The 24,112-nt window shown below is 45.6% G+C and overlaps 1 protein-coding gene and 1 long non-coding RNA gene across 2 annotated transcripts in view; both read right to left on the bottom strand.

Annotated features, from left to right (window-relative positions):
- Positions 1–24,112, bottom strand: part of grin2da (glutamate receptor, ionotropic, N-methyl D-aspartate 2D, a) — a 389,894-nt gene that overhangs the window by 23,126 nt on the left and 342,656 nt on the right. Inside the window, exons 15-16 of the mRNA XM_072448252.1 lie at positions 19,052–19,121; positions 15,356–15,473 (exon numbers count right to left, since the gene is read on the bottom strand). Of these exons, the coding sequence (XP_072304353.1) occupies positions 15,356–15,473; positions 19,052–19,121 (188 nt within the window). The remainder of the gene's footprint in view (positions 1–15,355; positions 15,474–19,051; positions 19,122–24,112) is intronic.
- LOC140361492 (uncharacterized) lies at positions 11,739–13,560 on the bottom strand. Its single transcript, XR_011927023.1, has 4 exons — positions 13,140–13,560; positions 12,755–12,814; positions 12,315–12,473; positions 11,739–12,003 (listed from the first exon to the last, which is right to left on the bottom strand). It is a non-coding gene; the product is annotated as an uncharacterized lncRNA (long non-coding RNA).

The following is a 24,112-nucleotide window of genomic DNA, read 5'->3' as shown; positions in this document are numbered from 1 at the left end:
ACAAGAGAGGACGAGAGAGAACGAGAGAGGACAAGAGAGGACAAGAGAGGGTGAGAGAGGATGAGAGAGGAAAAGAGAGGATGAGAGAGGACGAGCGAGGACAAGAGAGGATGAGAGGACAAGAGAGGATGAGAGAGGAAAAGAGAGGACGAGCGAGGACAAGAGAGGATGAGAGAGGACAAGAGAGGACAAGAGAGGATGAGAGAGGAAAAGAGAGGATGAGAGAGGAAAAGAGAGGATGAGAGAGGACGAGAGAGGACAAGAGAGGACAGGAGGACAGGGAAGGAGAGCTTCAGAGGAGCGAAGGGAGAGGACGAGAGAGGACCACCTCCTCCTCCTCCTCTTCTTTCACCTCCTCCGCTCATCTCTCTTTTCGCCTTCTTAAATCGTATTGAACAAGTGCAGCCGAGTGGAAATGGAAAGTGACGCTTTAGGTTACCCCACGTGTCCATGTAAGACGCGAGCGAAACGGGAATGACGCGGCGGCAATTCAAACGCTAAATGAGGAAATAAGATTTCCACTTTCTCTTTTGTCTGCTTTGATGCGGCTCAACTCTCTTTAAACCGCTGTCCGTCTAAACTAGACCTCGGAAACATGCCCAGTTTTTCCCCTCTCGAGACCTCGTGAACACGAGCGAGGTCTTTGTCCGTTGTGAACAAACGCATCATACAACGTCTTTGCGCTCCCGATGTCACACTCACGTCATGGTGATTATCCAGCACGTATTCACGGAGCGTCTGACGAGGTGAGCGTGTTGGGCGGCGTGTGTTGGGCGGTGTGTGTTGCTCAGCGCGTGTTGGGCGGCACGTGTTGGGCGGCGCGTGTTGGGCGGTGTGTGTTGGGAAGTGCGTGTTGGGCGGCGCGTGTTGGGCGGCGTGTGTTGGGCGGTGTGTGTTGCTCAGCGTGGGTTGGGCGGCGCGTGTTGGGCGGTGTGTGTTGGGAAGCGCGTGTTGGGCGGCACGTGTTGGGCGGCGTGTGTTGGGCGGTGTGTGTTGCTCAGCGCGTGTTGGGCGGCGCGTGTTGGTCGGTGTGTGTGTGGGGCAGTGTGTGTTGGGAAGCGCGTGTTGGGCGGCGCGTGTTGGGCGGCGTGTGTTGGGCGGTGTGTGTTGCTCAGCGCGTGTTGGGCGGCGCGTGTTGGGCGGCGCGTGTTGGGCGGTGTGTGTTGGGCAGCGCGTGTTGAACGGCGTGTTTTGGGCGGTGTGTGTTGGGAAGCGCGTGTTGGGCGGCGCGTGTTGGGCGGTGTGTGTTGCTCAGCGCGTGTTGGGCGGCGCGTGTTGGGCGGCGCGTGTTGGGCGGCGTGTGTTGGGCGGTGTGTGTTGCTCAGCGTGTGTTGGGCGGCACGTGTTGGGCGGTGTGTGTTGGGAAGCGCGTGTTGGGCGGCGTGTGTTGGGCGGTGTGTGTTGCTCAGCGCGTGTTGGGCGGCGCGTGTTGCGCGGCGCGTGTTGGGCGGTGCGTGTTGGGAAGTGCGTGTTGGGCGGCGCGTGTTGGGCGGTGCGTGTTGGGAAGTGCGTGTTGGGCGGCGCGTGTTGGGCGGCGCGTGTTGGGCGGTGTGTGTTGCTCAGCGCGTGTTGGGCGGCGTGTGTTGGGCGGTGTGTGTTGCTCAGCGCGTGTTGGGCGTCGTGTGTTGGGCGTCGCGTGTTGGGCGGTGTGTGTTGGGCAGCGCGTGTTGGGCGGTGTGTGTTGGGCGGTGTGTGTTGGGCAGCGCGTGTTGAGCGGCGCGTTTTGGGCGGCGCGTGTTGGGCGGCGCGTGTTGGGCGGCGCGTATTGGGCGGCGCGTGTTGGGCGGCGTGTGTTGGGCGGTGTGTGTTGCTCAGCGCGTGTTGGGCGGCGCGTGTTGGTCGGTGTGTGTTGGGCGGTGTGTGTTGGGAAGCGCGTGTTGGGCGGCGCGTGTTGGGCGGCGTGTGTTGGGCGGTGTGTGTTGCTCAGCGCGTGTTGGGCGGCGCGTGTTGGGCGGTGTGTGTTGGGAAGCGCGTGTTGGGCGGCGCGTGTTGGGCGGTGTGTGTTGGGAAGCGCGTGTTGGGCGGCGCGTGTTGGGCGGCGCGTGTTGGGCGGCACGTGTTGGGCGGCGTGTGTTGGGCGGTGTGTGTTGCTCAGCGCGTGTTGGGCGGCGCGTGTTGGGCGGTGTGTGTTGGGCAGCGCGTGTTGGGCGGCGTGTGTTGGGCGGTGTGTGTTCCTCAGCGCGTGTTGGGCGGCGCGTGTTGGGCGGTGCGTGTTGGGCGGTGTGTGTTGGGCGGTGTGTGTTGCTCAGCGTGTGTTGGGGGCGCGTGTTGGGCGGTGTGTGTTGGGCGGTGTGTGTTGCTCAGCGCGTGTTGGGCGTCGCGTGTTGGGCGGTGTGTGTTGGGCAGCGCGTGTTGGGCGGTGTGTGTTGGGCAGCGCGTGTTGAGCGGCGTGTTTTGGGCGGCGTGTGTTGGGCAGCGCGTGTTGGGCGGTGCGTGTTGGGCGGTGTATGTTGGGCAGCGCGTGTTGGGCGGTGTGTGTTGGGCAGCGTGTGTTGGGCGGCGCGTGTTGGGCGGCGCGTGTTGGGCGGCGCGTGTTGGGCAGCGCGTATTGGGCGGCGTGTGTTGGGCGGCGTGTGTTGGGCGGTGTGTGTTGCTCAGCGCTTGTTGGGCGGCGCGTGTTGGTCGGTGTGTGTTGGGCGGTGTGTGTTGGGAAGCGCGTGTTGGGCGGCGCGTGTTGGGCGGCGTGTGTTGGGCGGTGTGTGTTGCTCAGCGCGTGTTGGGCGGCGCGTGTTGGGCGGCGTGTGTTGGGCGGCGTGTGTTGGGCGGTGTGTGTTGCTCAGCGTGTGTTGGGCGGCACGTGTTGGGCGGTGTGTGTTGGGAAGCGCGTGTTGGGCGGCGTGTGTTGGGCGGTGTGTGTTGCTTAGCGCGTGTTGGGCGGCGCGTGTTGGGCGGTGCGTGTTGGGCGGTGTGTGTTGGGAAGTGCGTGTTGGGCGGCGCGTGTTGGGCGGCGTGTGTTGGGCGGTGTGTGTTGCTCAGCGTGTGTTGGGCGGCGCGTGTTGGGCGGTGTGTGTTGCTCAGCGCGTGTTGGGCGGCACGTGTTGGGCGGCGTGTGTTGGGCGGTGTGTGTTGCTCAGCGCGTGTTGGGCGTCGCGTGTTGGGCGGTGTGTGTTGGGCAGCGCGTGTTGGGCGGTGTGTGTTGGGCAGGAGTCAAGGAGTCTCCCTACGACCAGTTACAAGGAGTCGCCCTACGACCAGTTACAAGGAGTCGCCCTACGACCAGTTTACAAGGAGTCGCCCTACGACCAGTTACAAGGAGTCGCCCTACGACCAGTTACAAGGAGTCGCCCTACGACCAGTTACAAGGAGTCGCCCTACGACCAGTTACGTGAGTTTTATGATGAGGTCGGTGAGAATTGGAACAATCTAACATTTCTGTGCAAACTTTGCCTCTGGGGAAGTCTGTCTTCAGTGTGAATGTAAATCCTGGTAAAGGATTCAAAATGTGATATGAAGATGAAATCTGACACATAGTCTCAGCATTAAACTAATACAATAATTGCTGCCTGTGGTTGTATTTGGACTGTGGAAATAATTTAGAAACATTATTGCATAATATTGAAAAAAAAAATACTGAACTAGATCATTTTTGGGAGCTGTGAACTTAGTTCAAAAATTTGAATTATGAACTATGAACTGAACTAGTTCATGTAGAAAGTGAACTTTCCCAACACTGGTGAGTGGACATGTCGCACCGTCGTCTGTGGCAGAGGCAAACGAAGGGGCTCTTTCCCCGAGTCTGCGCCATCCACGGGTAAAGTGGGACTGTAAGAGGCTGTAAAAGCACAAATAATGACTGCGGGGAGAGAGAGGGGAGAGACAGGAGGGGAGAGACAGGAGGAAAGAGAGGGGAGAGACAGGAGGAAAGAGAGGGGAGAGACAGGAGGGGAGAGAGGGGAGAGACAGGAGGAAAGAGAGGGGAGAGACAGGAGGGGAGAGAGGGGAGAGACAGGAGGAAAGAGAGGGGAGAGTCAGGAGGAAAGAGAGGGGAGAGACAGGAGGAAAGAGAGGGGGGAGACAGGAGGAAAGAGAGGGGAGAGACAGGAGGAAAGAGAGGGGAGAGCAGAGAGAGGGGAGAGACAGGAGAGAGAGAGGAGGAGAGAGAGGGGAGAGACAGGAGGAGAGAGAGGGGAGAGGGGAGAGACAGGAGGGGAGAGACAGGAGGGGAGAGAGGGGAGAGACAGGAGGAGAGAGAGGGGAGAGGGGAGAGACAGGAGGGGAGAGACAGGAGGGGAGAGAGGGGAGAGACAGGAGGGGAGAGAGGGGAGAGACAGGAGGGGAGAGAGACAGGAGGAAAGAGAGGGGAGAGACAGGAGGAAAGAGAGGGGGGAGACAGGAGGAAAGAGAGGGGAGAGCAGAGAGAGGGGAGAGACAGGAGAGAGAGAGGAGGAGAGAGAGGGGAGAGACAGGAGGAGAGAGAGGGGAGAGACAGGAGGAAAGAGAGGGGGGAGACAGGAGGAAAGAGAGGGGAGAGACAGGAGGAAAGAGAGGGGAGAGACAGGAGGAAAGAGAGGGGAGAGCAGAGAGAGACAGAAGAGAGAGAGGAGGAGAGAGAGGGGAGAGACAGGAGGAGAGAGAGGGGAGAGGGGAGAGACAGGAGGGGAGAGAGAGGGGGGGAGAGCGGGGAGAGACAGGAGGGGAGAGAGGGGAGAGACAGGAGGAAAGAGAGGGGAGAGACAGGAGGGGAGAGACAGGAGGGGAGAGACAGGAGGGAGAGGAGAGGAATGGAGTAAGGGGAGAGAAGAGAGAGGGGAGAGCAGAGAGAGGAAGGGAGAAAGAGAAAGGTGAAAAACAGAGGTGTGAGGGAAAATATGGTGAAGGGACACTAAAGAGAAGAGATATAGAGAGAAGGAGAGGGAGAGAGTGAGAGTAAAGAGGTAGAGGGAAGCAAGAGGGAAAGAGAAATATAAAAGACAGGGAGAGGGAGGTGAGAGGGAAAGCTTAAAGAGGAGAGAGATAGAGATAGAGAGAGAGAGAGAGAGAGAGAGGAAGAGAGAGAGAGAGAGAGTGGAGGAGGAGGAGGGGAGGAGGAGGAGGAGGATAATTGATTACTTTGGAGAAATCGTCTGAAAAGTAGGACAGATGGAGCGGTTTTATTTTACAAACAAATCCGGTCATAAATCAAGAGCTCGGTTCACTTTTATTTTGAAGGGACATTTCAGGTTAAGTTAATGAAAGTGGCATTTTTAATTCCTCCAGACGATCGATCGTGTTTCCAAACCAGCTCGGAAAGTCCTGAACGTGAAACCCAAACGCTGCAGTGTTTTTGCTTTCATATAAATGTGCATTATCCCAGTGCAATAATCAATAAAAGTCATTAAATACGATCTAAAGTATATGTAGATATCCATGGGTTTCAGAGTGTACAGAAATGCTGACTGTTTCCATAGCGATTAACATTTTAAAGCTAAATATATCAACTTCTAAATGGAAAAAAAGTCCAAAAATGTGGCCAAAACTACTTCCAGCGCTGGCGTCCGCTGGCGGCCTGTTGCGACGCTCTCTCTCTCTCTTTGCACTACTGACTTAATCATGTGCAATACTGACTTAATCATGTGCAATACTGACTTAATTAATCATGTGCAATACTGACTTAATCATGTGCAATACTGACTTAATCATGTGCAATATACTGACTTAATCATGTGCAATACTGCCTTAGTCATGTGCAATACTGACATAATTATGTGCAATACTGCCTTAATCATGTGCAATACTGACATAATCATGTGCAATACTGCCTTAATCATGTGCAATACTGCCTTAATCATGTGCAATACTGCCTTAATCATGTGCAATACTGACATAATCATGTGCAATACTGACTTAATCATGTGCAATACTGACTTAATCATGTGCAATATACTGACTTAATCATGTGCAATACTGCCTTAGTCATGTGCAATACTGACATAATTATGTGCAATACTGCCTTAATCATGTGCAATACTGACATAATCATGTGCAATACTGCCTTAATCATGTGCAATACTGCCTTAGTCATGTGCAATACTGCCTTAATCATGTGCAATACTGCCTTAATCATGTGCAATACTGACATAATCATGTGCAATACTGACTTAATCAAGTATAATATTGACATAATCATATGCAATACTGACTTAATCATGTATAATACTGACATAATCATATGCAATACTGACAAATAAAGGCTTATCTTATCTTATCGATAAAACAAAGCTGATCCTTATACTAAGCACTGTGCAGGAATTTAGTACTAAACTAAAACACACAGATTTGTATTTTGCATTTCGTATATTTAAACAAACGGCTTGATAACGAGTCCATGGATTTCCTGTTCAAAAGTGCACAGCTAATATATCGATGACGCACGACAGTCATTATTACTCTTGCAGTACTTTTGTGTTTTTGCCACGTCCACGACTTTATTCAGGCTTGTTTTACGGGAACGTCGCGCGCACATTATGAGAGTTTCAAGCCCGTTTCACAACAATAGACGCGGTAAGGAACAAACAAACAGACAAACAGAGAGAACAGATAAAATCAAAAGGAAATTGGAAACAAAACGTCAAATGTATCCGCGGTTAAGTCAGTTTTTCTAATGTTATCTCATTTCCTGTTTCTTTGTTACTGCCTTTTTTCCCGCCGCAGCTGAAAGTACTCTCCCAAAGGTGTCCGTTAATCCTCCATATCAGGCGCCCTCAGCACTAAAGGGTTAGCGTTAATATTTTAAAGCAGTTAGCGCTTTGAAATACGCTATTAAAAAATTAGCATCTCATTAGCATTCGTGCCGCGGCGACACGGGATGTTTAATTTCTCGTGTTATGAAATCATTTTTACGGCGCTGGTGTCGCTGATTTGTTGTTATTTTTTCTTTGCTAAGGCGTGGTCGACCCTGGCAACCTTGAGCGAGCAGAGGGCGGGGTTTAGGAGCAGGTAGATCGGGACCGCTGGGGAAAATGACTGTACAGTGCGCTAGCTACCGGTGTCAAGCTGCATTAAAGCGCCCCCTACAGGTCGGACGACTCGCTGAACTAAAATGCAGTTAAGATGAATATATTTGGAATTTTGCTAAAAAATATTAACATTTTATCACAGAACAGCAAATTTTTTCAGGTTTATAATTTCACTTCCTGTTTGTAATTGATGACATCACACTCGGAAATTACCCAGCAAACACGGGGCCAAAACTCATCTAATGTTGCTTTTTTTTTCTTCTTTCATTTGACAAATAAAAGTATATGAGAGAATTTTTTATTTAGTTGAATTAATGTAAAAAAAAGTAGTTTATTTGTGTAAATTACGCATAAACATTGAGTGTCCCTGGTGTGATGTCACTTCCTGTCATTTTCAACAACATTTTCAACATTTTCTCCACAAATACCTGCTCGATTGGTGTAAAACTATAATTTATATGTACAACAGGTACAAATACACCATATTAAGATAGAAATCATAGACAGTTTAAGATGTTTGCCAACAATCTGCATCATAATCACAGAGAGATATGAAAAAGAGAGAATACAATGAAACTAGATGAGCCAACGCAGCCGAAGTACAGAAGCAAAACATGTTCTTGCAAAAGTCCAAAACTTTATAAAGGGACCTACAACATAAAATATAAGTCCTCACGAACATAAAGGGGCTGCAGTGCTCACATTAAACCACATTATGCAGCCAAATGAACTCAGGATACATGAAAACTCTTACGATCTGTTCAAAACTTTCCGGGTGAAGACCTCCAGACCCCCCTTTACCTTTTCCGGGTCTCTTTAAGCCTCCAGACGTCACATTTTCCTAGAGCCGACAACTCAGATATTGGAGCGTGCAACAAGGCACTGTCATTTGTAAAGCATAACTTGTACACAAAGTAATTCAAAGTAGCAGCAAACTAGGCGTTAAAATCACAATAAAAACACATAAAAATATAAGCAATATATTTCTGAATCAAAATAAATCTGTGTCAAACTGAACAAACTTTACTCTCCTCTTTTTTTGTTTATTTGACTAGAAAATAATTAAAATCACTTAACGCAGCCAATGAATGGACCTGCTAAAGTAGTTTGAACCCTTTAACCTTTAACCCCCCAAACCCAATAGATTACTGTGTGTTATACATGTTCAGAAAGCAGAAATTACAGTTTGTTCTGGCCAAAAAAAGCTATAAACGCTTGGGAACACTACGCCACAGGTCTTAAGAGTTTATTTTGCTCGTATTGATTAAGATTCTGCTCTCACTTCTTCTGACCTGTTGTCTAACTTCAGTGAAAATAAAACCGTCTGTTCGGAGTTCCTGTCTCTATATACTTCCCAAACGAACATCTAACTCGGACAAAACGAGAAGATGACGTTTCTCCCGAGGAAACAGTGGCTGCACTTTACTCCGGTCTGTTCTAAAGCATTTTTCTTTTTCATCTTTTTTGCATTTGCGTCTGTTTTTATCACCGGCCTCGGCTGAGCGGCTCGAAACGGTCGTGTTTCCGCTGAAAGTGCGAGACGGCCACAGGGGACGAGGCGTTTGACGGACGCGACCTCTGCTCCAGCTGGAGTCCGACTTTGGGCTAAGAATAAAATAATTGCAGCTGCGCTAAAAGACAGTCATCAAAAGAATGAAGCAGTGTGTCTCATTTTCTAATCAGAATACCTCATTTAGTTTTTTACTTCCAACATTAATTCCATTTTTAAAGCAGATGTTTCCACAGTGTTTATCTTATGGTTATTCTACTTGAGTAGTAGTTTCCCCTAGTTTCATAGGCCAGTACTTCTACTTGAGTACCGTATTTTCCAGAGTATGAGTCGCACCAGCCAAAGAAATGCATAATAGAGAAGAAAAAAACATATATAAGTCGCACTGGAATATAAGTCGCATTTTTGGGGAAATGTATTTGATAAAATCCAAGACAAGAACAGACATTTCCTCTTGAAATGTAGTTTAAAATAATAACAGATGAGAGAACATGGTGAATAGGTGTACGTATGCTAACGCTAACACCTTCAGCTACATGAGGCACAGACTGGAAAATCCAGTGCTATACAGTAGTGATGTATGAGTATTAAAACCCAAATAAAAGTGTCAGAGATGTAACCAAACTCACTCAAATGAGTCCGTTCCTTCTGGACATGAAGAGGCTCTTGTTAACATCACCCAGTGCAGTCTTTAGTGATTGAATGGCGGCTGTAGCAGAGGGCCTGGGGTTTAACTCTTGTACCTGCCATGTTTCCTACAGCCTCCAGAGCAGCTCCATTTAATACCGTTTACGCTGCAGGTCGACGGAGAGCGCAACATCTCTGCTCCACTGAGTCTCAGCTTATTGCCAACTGTGCTGTAGAGACTGGTTCAAGAGCAGGAGATGTTTTCTTTAAACTGATCAAATACAGACGTTTTGTCCGAACATGGCCAGACCAATAAATCCTCACAGTATTTGTGAGTTCACAGATTATTGAGACTCCATCTGGCCCGGCTCCCCCTGTTGGCCGTTTGGGCCCCGAACCCCCAAAGCTTCAGACCAATCACAGGTTTGTGGTCATCACTGAGGTTTGGGCTGAGCCAAAAGTGAAGAAACAAACCAACAGCTGTTCTTTTACTTTGCTGTTAAAAAATTGTAATGTTCCCATTGTGAGCCAAATAACACAATATTTAGAAATAATGATACGGTTCAACAAATGTGGACTCACTGATTGTTCAATAAAAGTGCAGTGTAAGTTTTCTGGAGGAGCATCCAGCACCAGCCTGTACAGACGGAACTAGATCTCGTGCCACAAGATCCAGCAAGATAAAATCACAAGATTGTGCACATTTGTACAAAATAATCTTGTTTGCATTTGGCACCGACAAAAACAGCAAACTTTGCTGAGTTACACCTCCTGAAACGCTGCACTTCCAAATGTACAACGTGCAACAATGACAGAACAATCTGAGGCCGAAACTGTGAACTGAATCTCACAACTACACACTAACACACTATAATAAACCATGTCAAACTCTTGTCTGGTTCTCGTGGACTCTGTCGTGTGTCTCGTCTCGTGAAGATGGAGAACGTCTTTGCTAAACGCACTAAACTATTTTCCTCTTCAGGGGCTATTTCCAGTGACCGATTGTGTGTTAACTAAACACTCAGGGAAGCACTAACAAAAGTGGCATTATCCAGAACAATTACTCATAATGCATCTGCGAGCGGTGAATTTACATGTTGGTTTGGCACCGGGGGCGACGCTGGAGACGTTTGTATGGTTGTTTTAATCTGAAACACAGCTGTCCATTCACGGCGCTGTGGAGCATCTGCAGTGTTTTCTGTGTGACACACTTCCATATTTACATGCAAATAACACGCATAATAAGTGTAAATATAATAGGCCATAGGCTGTAACTCAGAATGTGGCTAGAAAATGAATTTCGCTCCACCACATCAAGACTACTTTTCAAAAGTGGTTTTCCAATCTCAAAGATGTACTTGAGCTGGGGGAAAAAGTTCTCCGCATGATTTCTGCCAGTATTTGAGAAAATAGGTGTCGAAGTTGCCAGTTTACCCAAATATGTGACAAATTGGGGTGTACACCCATCTTCATACCTTCTTATTTTTTTCATTCTTTGATTGATTACTTCAGAAATTCAGATTCTCAGAGACATAACTACTTTCTTGGAGGATGTAAAGTGGTGAGACTCTGGGTGCTTTAGTTTAAGAGCAAACGTAAGTTAAAAAAACAGTTTTAACAATTTTGCATGTTATCGTTACGCACTTGAAAACTCTTACTCCACATTTAGTATTCAACTGAATGCTTCAACAATTACAAATTCTCTAGTCTTGATTCATACTACACTATAAAAACATAATCTAAAAGTAGTATTTTAACCCTTTCAACACCAGTTGCCCATTTGAAGAAAGAAAACATAGGCTATTGGTAAAAGTTTTATTCTATAGAACGGATATAATTTTATGTAATGTATTTTCAATATGAACAAATAATTACAATCATAAAAGCAGTATTTACATCGTGATAAACAGGCTAATTGACATGTGTATCTTTCGATCTAGTGTAAGGCAAACTTTCTGCAGAATAGGATATACATACAAACAGAGGAATGATATAAGTATGATTGATGTCAAAATGTGTAAGTACAACACTGGTTTGATTTTTACCTTTTGAGGACAAATATATATCTTGGCAAATTGACAGTAAACAAAGATCAACCTCCACGGATACATTACCATGTTAGACAATGTCAATTTATCACTAGCACCTACACACCAAGCTAGTAAGTTATAAAGTTCAATTGGCACAATCTTTCTGGCAGAGGAAACATTTAGATCCTCTGATGTAGGAGGCCAATTTACATCCATACTAGGGGCACTTTTGACCGCTTGTTTCATCCATACTAGGGGCACTCTTGACCGCTTGTTTCATCCATACTAGGGGCACTCTTGACCGCTTGTTTCATCCATACTAGGGGCACTCTTGACCGCTTGTTTCATCCATATTAGAGGCACTCTTGACCGCTTATTTCATCCATACTAGGGGCACTCTTGACCGCTTGTTTCATCCATACTAGGGGCACTCTTGACCGCTTGTTTCATCCATACTAGGGGCACTCTTGACCGCTTGTTTCATCCATATTAGAGGCACTCTTGACCGCTTGTTTCATCCATACTAGGGGCACTCTTGACCGCTTGTTTCATCCATATTAGAGGCACTCTTGACCGCTTGTTTCATCCATACTAGGGGCACTCTTGACCGCTTGTTTCATCCATACTAGGGGCACTCTTGACCGCTTGTTTCAGTAATACACCTGCACTGTAAACTGTCCTTGAGAGCTCTCGCAGTGCAGCATCTTTACCACTTTCTGGCACCATTTCTCCATCACTACATGACATCTCAGAAACTGACATATCAGTTTCAGTTGAAAAATCCTGGTGGAGAAGTCCTGTAGTCTCCGTGGAAACCATTTCACTCAGGTTTCTTCTTGGTGGTTTGTGGAAATTCAGCTGTGGGAAGTCTCGCTGTAATCTCTTCTTCAGAAGATCGGATCTGTAAAAATTAGAGAAGGAATAGAAATTCAGTATTGATAGATTACTATTTTATTTGTGTTTTAGAATTATTTTATTTGTGTTTTAGTATCCTATGTTTGCTGTTTATTTTGTGTTGTGTTTTAACAGGGTAACCACTTTTCTCACTGGGTTTTCCCTGTATAAATAAATAAAATGAATGAAAATATGTAGACTCCTGTAGCTAACAGGATTGGTTTGATCTTGAATGAAATTTCATGAATAAACATAGCTGTGATGTTTATCTGATCTTCTATTGTTTTCTTTCATAAACAATAAGAATAATTTAATTACCGGTAACTTCCATGACCTGGGTGTTTTTTGATGAATTTCTGGAACAGGGACAAGAGCATCTTCATTCTGAGGATTTCCTGGTTTTCAATCAGTTGTGTCCGGATGACAGTGTCACAGAATGCTGTATATGCATCGCCGTACTCCCAGACTTTAGGTCACCTGTATAAAGCAAGGAAATGCAGTGATTGGTCAGAAATATACTAGCTCACTACAAACAGAAATTTGCTTTGATTCAAACGTCTTTAAAATTATCGTGTAGTCATTACAATAATTTTCAATGAAATGATGAATTTATCTAAATATATGGAAATATATATATATATTTTATTTGATTACCAAAATGTTACCTTTCATCACTTGTCTTCTTTGTCGGAAAGCTTGAGTATTCTTTGTAACACCTCTTGTGATAGAGGTGCCTTCAATGGCAACACAATCTTTACCTCTGGTACACATCAGGATGGATTCATCTGCTCTTGATTCAGCTGCTTTGACCAAACTTCCTAGTAAAGGAGAAGTAAAAGAATTTCAATCAAGGGTGAGCACAATCAGTAAACAATCGCAAAAGTTCTCATCATACAGTCTTACATACATTACACCTACATGTAATAAACTAGGCACATATTCCTATAGTGATCTGTTCTTTTCTTCTGTATCTACATCTGGATCTTCCCGCGTTGCATCAATGAAATTTCCCAATGTGGGACAATAAAGGAATATCTTATCTTATCTATGTATATTTTGGCCAACTTATTTCACTGTGATTAGTCCTATTTACCACGAGCAAGAGAAAACACACATGCAAGAATCAATATATAATCTACTCACCAGCAGTTAAAGTTTCAGCTTCGACCAATTTATCTTTCTTTGTCTTGTGAGCCTCTTTGATACAGCGATCAACCTTCTTGCAAATGATGCAAACTGCAGGAAGTACGCTTGACTTTTTAGATGATTTTGTCTTTACATCTGTGGTAGATCTCAGTCGTTTGGGAGAAGGTGGCAGAGTTGATGTGGTAGATTAAGCGTCATCCTCACCCTCTCCATGCTGCCCACAGACCGACTGTATTGCCGCAAGCTTTTCAGCACTAGTAATTTGTTTCTTGTCAATGAAACGTCTATAGCATGTAGGGTGAAACGTCTATAGCATGTAGGGTGAAACGTCTATAGCATGTAGGGTGAAACGTCTATAGCATGTAGGGTGAAACGTCTATAGCATGTAGGGTGAAACGTCTAAAGCATGTAGGGTGAAAGCCTGGCTTGGTACTCTCCAGAAAATAAGAAAGATTTCCGTCCGAAGAAGCCACAGAAGACGTAGGATAGTTTTGTTTGGCGAAGTCGTCATCGTGTACACAAACAGCTGCCGCTAACGCGCGGTCTATTCCATCGATTTCTATTCACTTCCGAGCACAAGTCATCAGCTTCCTCCAGCGGACAACAGTCTGTGGCTGTGTTTGCTCTTTTTCTACCGATGAAATGTGTGTGATGCACGTGTAATCCATATTTTCATAGCACTTTCTATCGGCTCGAGTGACAACATGCCGCTCCACGGGAGCAGCCATGTTTGATGTTGTTGTAGTAATCTCTCCCCTGATTGGCTGATTCAGAGGCGGAATGATTCAGGCGTAGGGATATTGCGCTATCAGGCTGAGAATATAGTTCCGCATTTGAGTTATCGCCGTAAAAAAACTGGCGCGATGCGAGTGGAGAACTTTTGGTCATGAGCTAATGGTACAATGATAATTTTATATTTGAAGTCATTTTTTAGTCTTGTGACAGGTGTAGCGAACTTGAACGATACAGGCTACAGCCTATGGCCTATAAGTACAAGTCGCACCACGGCAAAAACTATGAAAAAAGGTGCGACTTATATATATATATGTATATATTTTTTTACCACACAGTATATTGAAGACTGTGTGAGGGTTATTTACTGGAAAATTCAGACTATAAGCCGCTACTTTTTCACACACTTTGCGGCCTATATTACTGCTAATTTGCAGATTTTTACGGGCTAACGGCCTCTAGGGGGCGCTCTAGCAGGAAGCTCTCCCTCTCTTGCTGAATCGCACAGGAGCAGAGCCAGACATGGAGACGGACAGACACAGCGAGATCCGGCGGGGACTGTGGTCGCCACAGCTCAGGCGTGTTCTCTGTACGTTAAGCTTCAAAATGCTGCTTTCTTCATTGAAAAAGAGTCTAATGAGGAAGTGAGTTTAGACGAGTCGAAACGCAAAGGCGGTTAGCGTTTTATATCAGTCCACAATTAAATGAGAAGTTCTTGATCTGCCCTAACCCAACCCGCGGGTCAAAAGACAACCCGTGCATCACAACCGTGTACTGTGTTTCTGTGTCAATATCTCATGTTACAACGTGCACACCTGCAGCTTTTAGACGGCCTGTATATATGAAAAAAAAAGTTATTTGTATATTTAGTTTAAATTCAGGTGCGCTCAGTAGTCAGGCATTTACGGTACAACATTCGATTTGATCAAAAAGGGATGATTTGATGACTTTTCTGACACCAAAATACATCCTTTTAAAACACTGCAGTGCAAAGAGTAAATTAAACCTAAACTACTACATTACTACATTGTGTGAGTATTTGTATGATGTAGCTGGACGTATATAAAACATCTTGCAGTTAATCCAGGCGTACCTTTGCGAAGCATAAAGTACAGGAAGTCCACCCACCAAAGTAAAGTACAGAAGTCCACCCACCAAAGTAAAGTAAAGTACAGTAAGTCCACCCACCAAAGTAAAGTAAAGTACAGGAAGTCCACCCACCAAAGTAAACTAAAGTACAGGAAGTTCACCCACCAAAGTAAAGTAAAGTACAGGAAGTCCACCCACCAAAGTAAAGTACAGAAGTCCACCCACCAAAGTAAAGTAAAGTACAGGAAGTCCACCCACCAAAGTAAAGTAAAGTACAGGAAGTCCACCCACCAAAGTAAACTAAAGTACAGGAAGTTCACCCACCAAAGTAAAGTAAAGTACAGGAAGTCCACCCACCAAAGTAAAGTACAGTTCAGTTTCTCGTTTCTTACCATCTCCGACGAGCTGCAGCAGAGCCAGGTCCAAGGGTCTCTTCCACCTGGAGTTCTTGTGCAGCGCGATGCCGTAGCCCGTCGTGGCAAACACCTTCCCCGAGCCGATGGTCATCACCTGCAGGAGGAGGCGGAGTTAAAGGTGACGCAGGGCAGAGCTTAGGCCTTTTCACAGTGATTTGAATAACGTGTTAATAAGTTATTTGAAAGGGGAAAACTTTGATGGGTCTTGACCAGGTTGTTGTGGATAAAGAAAGGTTGAATAAAGTAGTTTCATGCGCTCATATAAAGAAAGGTTAAATAAATTAGTTTCATGCGCTCATATAAAAAAAGGTTAAATAAATTAGTTTCATGCGCTCATATAAAAAAAGGTTGAATAAAGTAGTTTCATGCGCTCATATGAAGAAATGTTAAATAAATTAGTTTCATGCGCTCATATGAAGAAATGTTAAATAAATTAGTTTCATGCGCTCATATGAAGAAATGTTAAATAAATTAGTTTCATGCGCTCATATGTAGAAATGTTGAATAAATTAGTTTCATGCAATATATAAATACATTCGTTTCATGCGCCTTTTAAAAAAGGTTAAAAAAATTAGTTTGATGCGCACAATTAAATTAGATTAATGCACTCATATAAAGAAATGTTAAATTAACTAGTTTCATGCGCTCATGTCACAAACTACACAGTAAGAACAGGGAGGGTTCTTTAACGATAAAGGTTGAATAAAGTAGTTTCATGCGCTCATATAAAGAAAGGTTAAATAAATTAGTTTCATGCGCTCATATAAAAAAAGGTTAAATAAATTAGTTTCATGCGCTCATATAAAAAAAGGTTGAATAAAGTAGTTTCATGCGCTCATATGAAGAAATGTTAAATAAATTAGTTTCATGCGCTCATATAAAAAAAGGTTAAATAAATTAGTTTCATTCGCTCATATAAAAAAAGGTTGAATAAAGTAGTTTCATGCGCTCATATGAAGAAATGTTAAATAAATTAGTTTCATGCGCTCATATGAAGAAATGTTAAATAAATTAGTTTCATGCGCTCATATGAAGAAATGTTAAATAAATTAGTTTCATGCGCTCATATGTAGAAATGTTGAATAAATTAGTTTCATGCAATATATAAATACATTCGTTTCATGCGCCTTTTAAAAAAGGTTAAAAAAATTAGTTTGATGCGCACAATTAAATTAGATTAATGCACTCATATAAAGAAATGTTAAATTAACTAGTTTCATGCGCTCATGTCACAAACTACACAGTAAGAACGGGGAGGGTTCTTTAACGATAAACAAATATAATTTTTTTCATACTGTAGCAACAATAACTGTACTTTACCACACAGATGACAGCCAGATAACTGTTTTTATGTTATTGTATTTCATTTTCTTACTAAACCACTGTATTTTCACCATATCAAACAGAACATTTACTATTCAAGCATCATTTTTTTAATCAGAATATACAAAACCATGTCCCATAACTCCATATTGAGAAACATTCCAGGCAAATCTATAACATCTCCACGGACACAAACGCATAATCACATCAGAAAAGTTATGAAGTGACACAAAACTGCAGTGACAACACGTCTAAAAGTATTTCATGTGTAATCTACAACTTGTATAAACACTGGTGCATCGGTTTCCCTCTTGAGTCGCCAAAATGAGTAATGTTTACGGCAGCGTCGCTCATCCCTGACTGAAAACCGCTTTGTTAATATTGATAAGAGAAATTAATCCAGCTCGTCAATGGTTTGTGGGTAATTACAGCGGGGGAGGCAGAGACGGGGGGGCTGCAGGGAGCCCCAGACCTCCTACATTCATACTCATTACAAAGGACCGTCTACAGCATCGCATTCGCCGCTCGTGAATAAATCACCGCCGACGCAGGCCGCAAATGACAGCGGTAACCAGCTCCACGCCACCAGGGGGCGATTGAAAAGAAACGGATGGCTTTGTTTGTTTATGACAGATGAGCTTTGCCTTGGGTTTGTTCAAACGCCGCTGGAGTTTCCGGCGGGGAAATAAAGGCAGAGGGAATGCTTTCATCGATTGTCTGCGCGTTTGTTTCCTCGTCGTGAAGGTGGCTCAGTGGTTAGAACGCCGTGGTTGCAGTATCGACCTGTCGTTCGATAAACGAGGGACAGAGCAGGTCATTTTTGAACGGCATATTCACTGTGTGCACGTTTTCTTTGCAAAGGTGGGAAGATTTTGTATTATTTTTGCTGTAAGGCCGCAGTTATTTTATCACGTGGTTTACGGATTTTGAAATGAAATATATTGAACAGGCGAACGAAATATAAATACAAACATAATCTCCATTTCAAAAGATGTTTTCTTCCGGGTTTGCCCAAACCCGGGAGGAGAGGGGGGGACACGGCGCGCAGGTGAGTGTAACAGTAGATTTAGCGTGTTTTGCATTGGTAGAACTGACGCTTCTAAGTGTGCAGCCTTAGTCAAAGTACCCTTAGCGCTGGAGAAAATGTGCTAAACGGGTTCTAAAATGTGTCTTTGCGATATAAAGGCGCGCAGTAGACAGGGAAACGGGCGCGCGCGTCTTCACATGATCTTGCCGGGGCCGCGCACAGAGACGTCGCTCCGTCAAACTCCCTCAAGATTTTGACGAAAAATTGCTTCACATGCTCTTATCTTTTGACTTAATACCACTTTTTATATTTCATTTAATGCTATTTTGCGTTGTCGGTGGTACTTTATAAAAAAAATATATATAATAATTTACTTTATTTATATTGTAGAAGTCAATAATCTAAGTGCGGCGGATCCGTAAACCAAGTAATAAAATAATCGCAGCCTAATATGGTACAATTTGGGCTTCAATAAGTGACTCTGGTGGCTGATTATTGTTTGATTTGTTGCTGCTAACAACACTGTACATTTAAAAAAATACTTTACGTGGAATTAAGGCTATACTGCATGAAGTAGTTTCAATATTATGTTGGTTTTTTTGTGATATTTTCTGCTTCAAAGTGTGTTATTGTGACAGCTCATGCATAAATGAAGAGTTAACGTGATCTAGAAGCCGTCAATTATTAGCTTTTGGTTCATTATGTTTTTCTAGATGCTGCAATTCCAGTTTTCCTTTTAAAAATTGACAAATATGAGGACGCTTTGTAGTTTCTGTCCTTCTCATTCCAAACACGCCACATTAAAACTGGCACACTACAATTTTCACGATTTAACGCTTTCATTTTGTAACTTTTTCATTTCACCTTGCACAGTTTGTATCTAATATCTTTTTCTTGTTGTTGTGTCACATTTGTAATTCCACCGCCTCCAAAACGACACGTAAAACTAAACTAAACTGTAAACTACTCAAGTGAACACCATCGACCAAAACGTAAATATTTCACTTTTAAAATATCACGTATATTATTATGTTGTGCATGTGATTTGCGTGTTTTTTGTCACATGCCAGACAAAAAAAATCACTGAATTTTAGCAGCAGAAAACGCCACAAAAGCAAAATTCCCAACAATTCCAGTCAAACGTGACGAACCACGTGACCCATTCAATCCGTAAACGTGAACAAAACCAATTCACCGACAGAAACGACCCCGGGCGTAAAAAAAATCACATTCGCACCAGAACGAAACATCTGCAGCTCCACCTCAATTTCACAAACCCGGGCGCGACGGCGAATCAGCGTAACGACCCGATCCGCGCTTACCTTGCAGCCCTCGTCCTTCCGCGCCATGTAGTTCAGGACGGCCGCGTCGTAAATGAAAGCGTCGAGTTTCCTGCGGAGGAGAAGAAGAAGAAGAACAACAAATGAAGACACCCGCGGCTCAAATCACACTCAGGAACAAGAGCGAGAGAAATGAGCCAGGAAGAGAAAGACGGACCGACGCAGAGATGGGGAATTGCAGGACACTGTCAATCGTTTAACCGTTTAACCGCTATTAAATGCTGAGTAGAAACATCTCGTCTGGTTAAGCGGCGCCTTTCACTCGCAGTAATTAAGAAGTACGTGATGGCACTTACCGTATTTTCCGGACTATTTGTCGCACCTTTTTTCATAGTTTTGCCCAGGGTGCGACTTACACTCCAGAGCGACTTATGTGTGATATTTTTCATCATTTTCACACTGACAACCACAAGAGGGCGCTCTAGGCTCTAAGCGACGCAGAAGAAGAATCTGCACTTCCTCTTCCTCTGGAGTTTGTGGAGTTGTTTAGAAGTGACACAGAGGAAGAAGAATTCAGTGGATTTAGTGATTTGGGGTAAAACTGATGCTTTGCTAAACTTGTTAGCATGTTCTTTATGCTATAGTTATCTGAATAACTGTTCATATGTTACGTTAACATACCAGACACTCACCACAGTTCTGTCTGTGCCTCATGTAGCTGAAGGTGTTAGCGTTAGCATACGTCATGTAGCTGAAGGTGTTAGCGTTAGCATACGTCATGTAGCTGAAGGTGTTAGCGTTAGCATACGTACACCTATTCACCATGTTCTCTCATCTGTTATTATTTTAAACTGCATTTCCAAGATGAAATCTTGAAGTCTGTTCTTAGTCTTGGATTTTATCAAATACATTTCCCCCAAAAATGTGACTTATACTCCAGTGCGACTTATACATGTTTTTTTTTTTTCGGTATACACGGTTAATTTCAGTTGGATGGGGAAAGCGTTCATCTTACGGTAAGAGTGCGGGTTATACGTCATAAGGCGCTGGTACAGCTGGCAGCCCGGTGTAAACGCTCTCTCTTCTTTCTCACACTTATTGTGCTTTATCTCCTATATTTTGTAAATATAGTTAGTATATTTTTTTCTATTTTACTGTACGATAGGGTCACGCGCTGGAATAGTTTTTTAATTCAACTGTTTTTGACTTTTTTCGGCTGGATTTGAGCGTTTTTCGTTGCGTTCGTTGTGTTGTTGTGACGTGAGCTAGCTCCGAGCGAGCCCACCAGCCCCCCCCCGCGCCCTCCGGCCGCGCTAAAGTACGGCGTGTCGTCGGTACACGTTTATATACACGTTTATATGAAAGAGGAACTTCACGAACGATCGGGACACGCACTGGAATCGCTTTAAATTAACTTGTTTTGACTTTATTCGGCTGGATTGAGTGTTTTCGTCGTGTCGTTGCGATGTGTCTTGGCTCTGAGTCCCCCGGCTCCGGCCCCGCCCCCCGGCCGGCGCCGTACCGCGTTTACACAAAGGAGGAACTCATGAAACTGCGGAGAACTGTCGTCTTACCCGGAGATCATCACGTTATCCCGGCGGACATCCTAAGGAAAACGCAACGAAGCTGACGGGCTGGACGTAAACTCCGAGAGAAGAGAGGGACAAACAGGAAGTCAGTTCCCGCCGTAGTCATGGGTAACGTGAGGTCCCTTCAAAATAAAATGACGGAAATAGCGAGCCTCATGCGGTCCCAGAGGATTTATAGGGACAGCAGCGTCTTGATTTTCACAGAGACCTGGTTAACAGCAGAAATGCCAGACTCTATTGTAGATTTGGACACTTTTCATCTGCTGCGGGCGGACAGAACGAGAGAATGCGGGAAGAAAAGAGGTGGAGGTCTGGCGGTGTATGTGAACACGAGCTGGTCCAAACCCGAACACTGCACAGTGAAGGAGCAGCTATGTAACAAGGATATTGAACTATTGGCTATTGGCATGAGGCCATATTATCTGCCCCGGGAGTTCTCACATGTGATTTTGATCGCAGTCTATGTGGCCCCGTCTGCCAATGCTGAAGATGCTTGTGAAGCACTGCTCTCCTGCACTTGTAGGCTGCAAACACAGCATCCACAGGCTCTCTTCCTCATCTCTGGTGACTTTAACCACGCTTCTCCCTCTTCTGTTCTACCAACATACACCCAGTATGTTACCTGCTCCACCAGAGAGAATAGAACATTGGACTTGTTTTTTGCCAACACCAAGGAGGCTTATTCTTCTTCCCCCCTCCCTCCCCTGGGCAGCTCGGACCACAACCTTGTACATCTGAGGCCTGTGTATGAACCCATCGTGCGCAGGCAGCCTGTGGTGTCCCGTGAGGTGAGGATGTGGTCTGCTGAGAGCGAGGAGGCTCTGAGGGACTGCTTCAGCACCACTGTCTGGACTGAGCTTTATGACCCACATGGGGAGGACATCAACACCATCACAGAGTGCATCACGGACTACATCAACTTCTGTTTTGAGAACATTGTTCCCTCCCGGACGGTGCGGTGTTTTCCAAACAACAAGCCATGGATTAACCGTGAACTGAAGGCTCTGCTGAAGGAGAAGAAGAGAGCCTTCAGGTCAGGGAACAAGGATGAGCTGAGGACTGTGCAGAAGGAGCTGAGGAGGAAGATCAGGCAGGCTGAGGCCGGCTACAAGAGGAGGATGGAAGAGCAGCTGCAGCAAAAGAACATTCAGGGAGTGTGGAGGAGCCTGAAAACCATCTCGGGCTTCAAAATCCCCCCTGCCAAGACAGAGGGGGATCTACAGTGGGTGAATGATTTAAATGCTCACTTCTTGAGGTTTGATCAGTCACCCGCCCCTCCCCCTGCACAGCTGCATGCTCCCTCTTCCACAGCTGGACAATGCCCTGCATCCGTTCCTCTTCAATTCTCCGCCCCGGACCATCAGCTCCCCACTTCGCCTGGACTCACCCATCCCCCCAGCACACGGTCCCCCTGCCAACCACTGACTGTCACAGCAGCACAGGTGAGGAGTGAGCTGAAGAAGATTAAAGTGAGGAAGGCAGCAGGACCTGATGGCATCAGCCCCAGGCTCCTTAAGTCCTGCGCAGATGAACTGTGTGGAGTTATGGAGCATGTCTTCAACATGAGCCTGAAGCTGAGGGTGGTACCACAGGTCTGGAAGACCTCCTGTCTGGTACCTGTGCCTAAGACACCGCGCCCCAAAGACCTCAACAGCTTCAGGCCAGTGGCTCTCACGTCCCACCTGATGAAGACACTGGAGCGGCTAGTCCTGGACCACCTCCGCTCCACCGTGAGCTCAGCCATGGACCCGCTGCAGTTTGCATATCGGCCTGGCATCGGAGTGGAGGACGCCGTCATCTCCCTGCTGCACTGCTCTCTCTCTCACCTTGAAAAGCCTGGCAGCTCTGTGAGGATTCTGTTCTTCGATCTTTCCAGCGCCTTCAACACCATCCAGCCGCTGCTCCTGAGGGACAAGCTGGAGACGGCTGGTGTGGAGTATGACCTGGCAGAGTGGATCCTGGACTACCTCACAGACCGACCCCAGTTTGTGAGAGCCCGGAACTGTGTGTCTGACACTCGGACCTGCAGTGTGGGGGCGCCCCAGGGCACTGTCCTCGCGCCCTTTCTCTTCACCCTTTACACTGCAGACTTCAGACATGACACGGACAGCTGTGTCCTGCAGAAGTTCTCTGACGACTCTGCCATCATCGGACTCATCACGGACGACGATGACGCGGAGTACAGAGGACTGGCGCAGGACTTTGTGGACTGGTGTCAGCGGAACCACCTCCTCATCAACGCGGGAAGACCAAGGAGATGGTGGTGGATTTCCGCAGACGCCACCCCACTGCCCCCTCACCAGTGAACATCCAGGGACGGGACATTGAGAGAGTGGACTCATACAAGTACCTGGGTGTTCATCTGAACCACAAACTGGACTGGACTCATAACACAGACGCACTGTACAGGAAGAGCCAGAGTCGGCTCTACCTCCTGAGGAGACTCAGGTCTTTTGGAGTGACAGGGCCACTCCTGAAGACCTTCTACGACTCTGTGGTGGCATCGGCCCTCCTGTACGGTGTGGCCTGCTGGAGCAGCAGCATCACAGAGAGGGAGAGGAAGAGGCTGGACAGAGTCATCAAGAAGTCCAGCTCCGTCCTGGGCTGTGCTCTGGACTTGGTGCAGGAGGTGGGGGACAGAAGGGTCCTGGCTAGATTCACATCTATGCTGGACCATGAGTGTCACCCCCTGCAGGACACTCTCTCCGCTCTGGAGAGCAGCTTCAGTGAGAGACTGATCCACCCTCGATGTGTGAAGGAAAGGTTCCGTAGGTCTTTCCTTCCTGCTGCTGTCAGACTTTATAACAAAAACTGTTAGTACTGAACACTCGCAATACTGACCTAACCTAATACTGATGTGCAATTCTGTCATATGTGCAATTGCTGTTGGAATTCATGTGCAATTACTGTGAAATTCATGTGCAATCTATGTGCTGTCGTGACACATATTCATGTGCAATTACTGTCGGGATCACATGCAATGGTATTTATTTATTTATTTATTTGTCTATGGGAGTTTTTATTTATTTATAGGAGATCTTCTACTGAAAGTGTTTTTCAGACTTCCTATAAGTGATCTGTTCTTCTGTATCTACCTTTGTATCTACCTGCGTTGCACCAATGAAATTTCCCCATGTGGGACAATAAAGGAATATCTTATCTTATCTTATCTTATCTTAAAAAAGGCAAGATACTCTTTTTGCAGCGTACGAATCGCGCGGATCAACTTTTCCTCTTCTGTTTTGTGTCACTCGGATCTCACGTTCTTCGCCCGAGAAGGGAAACTGTTGATATTTCACCCGCTTAAGCTAAATTAAGCCGCTAACGTTCGCTTGTACTCATTATGTAAGAGCTCTTTGTTCAAAATCTAATCCAAACATTGCGTTAAAATCACCCGCATGTTGTTAAATGAAATGATCGACAGAAGGAAAGTGAGGGAGAGAGAAACAAACAATGACATGTTTGTGCGTCTGTCACGTCGGCGGCGTTCGGCGGAGGCGTTTGAGGACAAGGT

Source organism: Eucyclogobius newberryi, unplaced genomic scaffold (assembly GCF_026437365.1).
Source record: "Eucyclogobius newberryi isolate DKJ021-1_F unplaced genomic scaffold, fEucNew1.0.hap1 SCAF_16, whole genome shotgun sequence".
Classification (NCBI taxonomy): domain Eukaryota; kingdom Metazoa; phylum Chordata; class Actinopteri; order Gobiiformes; family Gobiidae; genus Eucyclogobius; species Eucyclogobius newberryi.
The sequence above is the reverse complement of the archived record's forward strand: the minus strand, read 5'-3'. Positions and strand labels throughout refer to the sequence as shown.